General features: G+C 36.3%; 2 protein-coding genes across 2 annotated transcripts; both read right to left on the minus strand.

The window, feature by feature from the left end:
- Window positions 1–1,749: 1,749 nt before the first annotated feature.
- On the minus strand, window positions 1,750–4,527 carry LOAG_11067 (hypothetical protein; the record flags this gene model as incomplete). The annotated part of the gene is made up of 7 exons (XM_003146590.1): window positions 1,750–2,041; window positions 2,915–2,968; window positions 3,160–3,197; window positions 3,404–3,576; window positions 3,754–3,831; window positions 4,098–4,212; window positions 4,456–4,527. The coding sequence occupies 7 exons, from the start codon at window positions 4,525–4,527 to the stop codon at window positions 1,750–1,752; spliced, it is 822 nt and encodes a 273-aa protein (XP_003146638.1).
- A 2,059-nt stretch (window positions 4,528–6,586) lies between these two features.
- LOAG_11068 (hypothetical protein) lies at window positions 6,587–6,850 on the minus strand (the record flags this gene model as incomplete). The annotated part of the gene is made up of 1 exon (XM_003146591.2): window positions 6,587–6,850. A coding segment is annotated over one exon (264 nt), but the record flags the coding sequence as incomplete, so codon positions are not given.
- Between the last annotated feature and the right edge of the window lie 516 nt (window positions 6,851–7,366).

Below are 7,366 nucleotides of genomic sequence, written 5' to 3' on the forward strand. Positions count from 1 at the left end.
TATATATATATATATATATATATATATATATATATATATATGTGAATGTCTGTCTGTCATCTATGTGTAAATGTACTTGGGAAGTTTTTATGAGAAGGAAGAGAAATTGTCATTTGTCCAAAGGAAGGTTTTCCTAAGTGTTCAACTTTCTCCTTCATTTTTATTGCATGGAAATTTCGAGCGAAAACACAAATGAGCGCTAATGCATGTCACTGATACTTCCTTTAGTAGAGAAGTAGAGTGTAGTGCGACAGGTTGTGCTCCGATTGAATGCCATGCCCATCACTAGGTGTACGCGAGTAAACCGTCTTATAACCAATGACAGAGTTAGATTTTGCAATATGAAGTAAGGTCAAAATTCTAAACAGAGAGCTCATTCTTTATTGAAAACCAGTCCATGAAAGTTATCCGTTACAGTCCTTATTACTTTTTATCACTAACGATTCCCAATGCTTACAAGATCCAAAATAGTACTTACTGTCCATATCTAATTCAATTTCTTGTCATTATTTACTTTAACGTGGAAGTGATTTGAGAAATATTTTGAGACTATTATGATTTGATTATTTATTTACAAAAACGGCACCCTTTTTAAAACTGTACATTTAAATAACCCTCAATTCTTTTAACTTTTCGAAAGTTTCTTACAAGTTCCCTTTCAATATACGTTGAAGTTCCTGAACATCCTTTGATTTCTTCCTTTAATCTCCTTTGGTTTTTTAAAAAGATTCATAGTTTTCTTTTTTTTCAAAGAGCTTTTTTCAAGAGAAATAATGTATCGGCTTCCCGGAAAAAGTGTTCCAAATTTTTAGATTAAAGACTTTTGAGCTAAGATTATTTCTGAATTATGAAATTAAAATGGAACTTCGACAATGAGACGCATTTCTGTTGCAGAACAACTGTTGTCCTTGGATTCAAACTTAACCTGATATTGTCAAAATTTGCCTTCAGATAGATGTGGTCCTTATGAATGAATTTGCGTTCTTCAGTCAGAAATCTGCATTAATTACAAAAGCTATTTAATGGTTCGAGACATTTTTAAAAAGAGGATGAGTGAATAAAGTAAAGGTGCTGGGAAATTTCAGAAAATAAATACCGGATAGGTAGTCTGGTTTTGCCTTACCTGTTGATTCATTAAGCTTTCGTTTATGAATTTGAGCTTTAAGTTCCTCCTTATCTCCATCCATTTGAGGGTGCGGTCTCATCCGTCCAGTTGAATAAGGTGGATTAATTTTATTAATTCTCGAGATGATTTAAATTCGTCACATACTGGGCTTTGAAAGGAGGCAACCTCTAATCAGGTCTTCGTAAATTGAAAGGATTCATCAAGGAAATAAATTCCTTAACATATTTCATTGCGAATAGAGGATCATCTGCTCCGAGAGCCAAGGTACGCTGACATTTTCTTTCTCATCTTCCAAGGAATCGTGGTAACTCTACCTCAGCATTAGGTTATTGATGTAAACATATACTTGATCGATTAACTGGCGTAATGTTTGTTTCATAAAATCAAAAATGCGAGACAATATATAGCAGGGCAGAAAGCACAAGAGGAACAAACTGCCTCCGACAGGATAGCCTACGCACGACATCAGCACACAACACAAAAATAAACAGCCGAAAAGAAATGCTTAAGGACGTTGGTAGTTGGAGTGTAAGCAATGCAGCGCGATGACCCAACAGTTATCATCTAGCCGGCTTGTCCATACCACTTTTTTTCGTTGAAATCTCGATTGTTCGATGGTCACGTCATCGACACTTTGATGTATGTGGATATGCGCGCATACTTCTATATCTGCTAACATCAATATGTATGTAATGATATTTGCTAACATCAATATGTATGTAATGTAGTGTCGATATATGTATGTATATGTGATTGGTGCCGTCCGTGACGATAGTAGCTGTTCGAACGACGTCATCAACTAATTTCGTTGCTCCCCATGATATTGGCGATGCTTGTTGCTTCTGCCTTCTGCTTTCCAAGTTGTCGTTCTCAGCTTCGTCGAAGATCCAGTAGGTTAGCACTCCTACAGTCGCCCTGTTAATCGACCTTAATATAAACTCACTTTTTATTTAATTGGTCCTCCTCCTCCTTTATCTCAGTAGCTTTGAAGAAATTCCGACTTTTTGGAAGGAATTATTTGTGAATGCTATGCCTTTTGTCGTTTGAATAAAAACTAATTAGTTCCTCGAAGTTGTCACAAGCTAGGTTTACCTCGTTTGTTTATCAACGAAGACAACGATCACCTCACTTTACGTGTTTGAAGCTAGCAGAAGATAAAAATGTCTTGATCGTTAGCACAAATTATTTCCAGATTTCCTTTTGATGAAATACTGGTTGACTATGTTCTGTGATGTGTAATGCAATATGGTTCAACTTTGGTCACGGAAGTCAATAAAGTTCATCTAATCTCTTAGCCGACTTTTTCCATTAAAGAAATCGACAGGGTCATTTGTTTTTATTCTTTTTTATTCTCTTTCAGAAGAGGGTTAGACGATTAGCTTTTATTCTTTCTCAGGTTAACTTATTCTTGTTTACGGCACTCTTAGTTCTAATTTTATTTCTTGTATATTTATCTTGTATTAAATGGCCCATGTCTGACCCTCATTTTCTTATACTTTTATTTATTAAATCTTCGGAAAATTAGATATTGACTAAAAATTTCGTCCAACTTCACTTCATTGTACCTTCCGTGTTTGATATATGTCTTCTATTGACTCAAGAAAAAAAAAATGACCATTTTATTAATTAGGCAGCACAACTAATTAGACCATGTGGTGACCACTAGAAGTATATTAGACGGACTTTTCAGGGTTTTTATCGGTAACGAGGAAACTAATAGAGCATATTCACTAAAGCCTTTTGTCGGTGTATGTGTGTTTGTGTGTGTGTGCGTGCATGTTTGCCTACCGAAGCTTGCGTGAGTCACGTGCGTGGTCGATATGCGTATGCATGAAAGTATTTCTGGACCTCATTACGGTTACCTATCCACCTATCTATCGGATACCCCGTTATCGAGGGTAAGCCTGCGTGCCTTACGGAAGTTGCGATATGCTGGCGGTGGTTTACTTCGCAACTAAAGGGTCAGACAAAGTGTATCCACGAGGAGGATAGGTTCACTAGCCTCTCGGCATCCATTCTAGGGGAAGAATAACTCTAACTCCAAACCTTGGCATATGGAGCTCGTTTCATCCTGTAAAGTTATTCATTTAAGAGGAGGATGCTTTAACAAAACCTGCCTTCTAAAGACTTCACTATCACCGTTCTGGCTAGCTAAGCCTTAGCAGATAATCCTCAGAAGTAAAGAGTAGGCCAGTTCCCCGCGCTGTGCTCACCTAGAAAATAAAAAATTGCGCAGGTTGGAAGGATACACCTACATCCATAGCTTTTGCGACAAACCTGGGTAGAGCCACGAAATCCACCAAATCTTCGCGAAGTATATATATATATATATTGCTGAAGATGAAGAAATGGATCCGTTGCTGAAGATGAAGAAAGGCAGTGTTTTGGCTTCTTAGCAATGCAATGAGTACTGATCGATGACGCTGCCTGTGGATAATAGAGAGAAGAATCTAGAGCTGACCATGGTCAACTTTTGCCTCATATAACTCATCTTACATCAATTATGGGACTTTTCATTGTCAATTACAATTTAATACCCCATTTTGTGTTATCATGATCAGTGTTGGTCATCACTGGGTGGTTTAGCTTCAGAAGACATTTGGAGTTCTCGAAGAGAAGCTGTTAACCATCCTTCTTCCGTTCAGCTTCAGCCAGTTTTTTTCTCGTAGGTGTGTAAATGTCACCAGTAGTTATCAGGCTGTCTGCTTAAATTTACTCTTGTAAGAAATTGAGCTTGCACTAAAAATTTACCCTTATTCTCTTCCTCTCCCTTTTTCGCAGCATCTCTCTACATTAGCAGTCATTTTGAACGGCTCATCTGAAGATCTTATCCTGGCTGTGTTTTGACTTTTGAGCAGTGCAGTAAGCGAGAATCACATGATACTTTACTGCTTACTGCTATTACTCCATCATTTCTGTGTCATCTCGTATAACTTGAAGTTATCAGTCGTTTCATTTATCTCAGGTTTACTTCTGCTTTTTAGCCCAGCTTTCAATGTTGGTCGGCTTGTTAAAAGTGATAGATAGTTGGATATATTGACTGTTAGTATCAGTGTTGTGGATAATGACGATGATGACGACGACGTCTACAAGCCTATCAGCATACCACAGAGACAGACACAGACACACATTATCATCTTATCGACATGCAAAACGCGCCCTAGTATATTATATGTATTTCTATGTCCTAGGTGTGTTGTCACGACTCTTGATCTGCTCTATTAGTTCTCTAGCTTGAATGTACTTTCGAACTGCGTTATTGATAGATTCAATTTGATCTGTACGATTGATTTCCTCTATTCATCGTAATAATTTGCCTTCCTCTGTACTTTACCATATGATTGATTTGTTTTACTATTTTTCGCTCCAGTTTCTTCCGATTTCAATTTATTCCGGCGCATCATTCACTCTACACATAGGAAAGGATTCAACAGCTCACTGTATTACAACTATTAAATTCTTGTAAGTAGGTTGTTTTCCGGAAAGTGGATTAGAGCAAATCAGATAGTGGAATGTGGTAACAGGTTTATGAAGCTCCTGTATGAAATAAATTTTAGTGGAAAAAAAGAAAGCAGGGAAGAAATTTCAAAGCATAATGACTTTCTGGAAGAATGGACGTCATGTTCTAAATCATTGCACGCTTGTGTGCTCATTGTGGCAATCATCGGAACGATAAAGTGCTAGGGATATCTATCATAGATTCCTTGATTTCGTAAGAGTTCCACAGTTTTTCAAATAATGGCTCATTAATTTTCTTGCCAAGAACCAAACTACGAAATCTTTTAATCTTTCAATCTATTTTAAGGAACTTTCTGTATGGCTCATGATTTTATCTATTCCGGGCTTCTTGAATGATTTCATCTGTTGAGAAAAGAATTTGCTTGATTGCCTATTTAATATGCCTATGCCTTTTGCTGAATAAGACTGATAACCAATGGGAAACGGAGAAAAGTCCTTTCTATAATTTGTAGTTTTAAGAACATAAAAACATATTCTATCATTCTGTATTCTGTCAACATGGATAACAGCGATTCTTTATACAATTCACTTTAAACGGAGATACAATCACTTGGAATATATGAAACCATATTATCACGATGCTATTATAGAGATATAAAAAGCTTTATCTTTATTCATCTCTATTATGATTTGCCAGGTCCGCAGCAATTCACTTTTCTAAACACGGTTTTAGTAAGAATATGTCAGACTGTACTGTTGCCATAACAGAGTAGCCGTGTTCCGATCATATTTTCAGAAGCGAAATGAATTCATTACTTCCAAATTATTTACAGCTAGTAAGTGAAAGAAAAAAAAACTTCGTTATACTAAAAAATACTAAAAAAAAACTGCTAAAACACTAAAAAACTACTAAGAATACTACAATACTAAAAAACTACTAAAAATACTAAAATACTGCTGTTATACTAAAAAAACCTTGTTGAAACCTTGTTATACTTTTTAGGGTTATTTTTCCTGAAGTGCTCCACAAATGCTTATGCATCTTTCTAATTCAATAGCAGTTGTAGTAGTTATTGTTGTTGTTGTAGTAATAGTAGTTTCTTTTTATTGATGTCGCTGTACCTATAGTTTTGAATTTGTGTTGTCATAGATGAAATTCCCCTTATCATTAATTTATTTCACCCATAATCATAGTTGAATTGAAATTTTTCTTGCTGTGAAATTTTTATTAGCATTAACTGTTTCTAGAACTCTTCTTCTTCCATTTTGCTAATATATATGAGCTTGACAATGTTGTTTATTTATAACTCGCTATTCACCTATCAGTTTTTCCTGTTCTTATTCAAAAAAGACCGCATCATTTCTGCATAGGTTAATCATACCATTTCATAGCAGCACTGATAGTAATCCCTTTTGGTTATCAAGAAATCGGCTTCGAAGAAATCCGTTGCTGAATAGTGATTTCTGCGTGATCATTCACTACCTTTTCAGGCATTTTTGCTTTTAAGGCTTTAAAAATATCAGTTGAGCTTGATCACTGGTTCGTATTCAGTCACCTTCATTCAGTGAAGTTGATCATAAAATGTCTTGCGTTCGTTTCATATTAATAATACTATGAAAGGAGCTGATGTATCAACGCGAAAAGTCGAAACATGAATTATTACCCGTCAAGAAAGTTAGTATCTATTTGGATAAGTTAATCTTATGGTGAAAGAGTGAAAGGGAGTGAATATAGTTAGCAGGGCAAATGATTCAAACTGTGTAACTAAACGGACTTGGATCTCTATTGTTTGTGATTACCAGCAAAGTCTGGTGTGCCATTATCACTCATGTCATGTTTCTGATTCAAGGATATCTTATTCTAAGCTTACTATGCGGTCAGTTTGTGATAAGGATAGGATTAACAGATTTCACGACGAAGTACTACCGGATAACTCAATGGTCGATATTTCAAGGAAAGAGCTAGACGAAGTACATTCTTCATCTTCTCAACAACACTGGTTAGAATGTCGGGCTACGGGATCGCCGTTGCGAAGATGATTCTCTCATCTTCAAGAACTTGTTGTTACGAGGACTGAGGTGGTGGAAGTGAGACAAGTAACCCCGGACACCCGGACTTGAGCTGACTACTTTAGTAACATCGTGAACATCGCAGTGAAGACTCAAGTGATTTGGTAAATACGAGCATAACGATTTTACTGCTGTGCTCAGAACCTTTTGTTGTAATATATCAAAGCCTTCTTCGAAGTTGATGCCATCTGAACGCTAATAGTAGATTATGTGAAACATAGCGGGTAATAGTACAATAGCTGCTTGTAGAGCTGCTTGAAATACCAGAGATTTCAGTTTGGATAACATATTGTACTATTACCTGGTTAAATTAAGGCTAACAATCTACCAGTAGTGAGTTCGTCAGTGTTGTGAATCTTATTAGTAAGCTCATACCTGGATCATGACCTAATAGCATGATGAGAAATACATACCTTACGGGATGATAGCCGTTGTGACTTTGGCGATCGTGTTGTGCTGAATGAAAGAACATCTTTCGTATACTTTGTTTTATATTCTGTTAACATTGGAAAGTAGTACTTTTGATGATTTTGTTCACTACATTCTCTAGGTTTAGTGTTGGCCAGACATAATTTATTGTTTAGTTCTGAGAATTTTTTTGTGTCCATGTATTAGTGTGTGTGTGTGTGTGTGTGTGTGTGTGTGTGTGTGTGTGTGTGTGTGTGTGTGTGTGTGTGTGTGTGTGTGTGTGTGTGTGTGTGTGTAGTAGTA

Source organism: Loa loa (genome assembly GCF_000183805.2).
Source record: "Loa loa unplaced genomic scaffold supercont3.583, whole genome shotgun sequence".
In the NCBI taxonomy this organism is placed as follows: Eukaryota; Metazoa; Nematoda; class Chromadorea; order Rhabditida; family Onchocercidae; genus Loa; species Loa loa.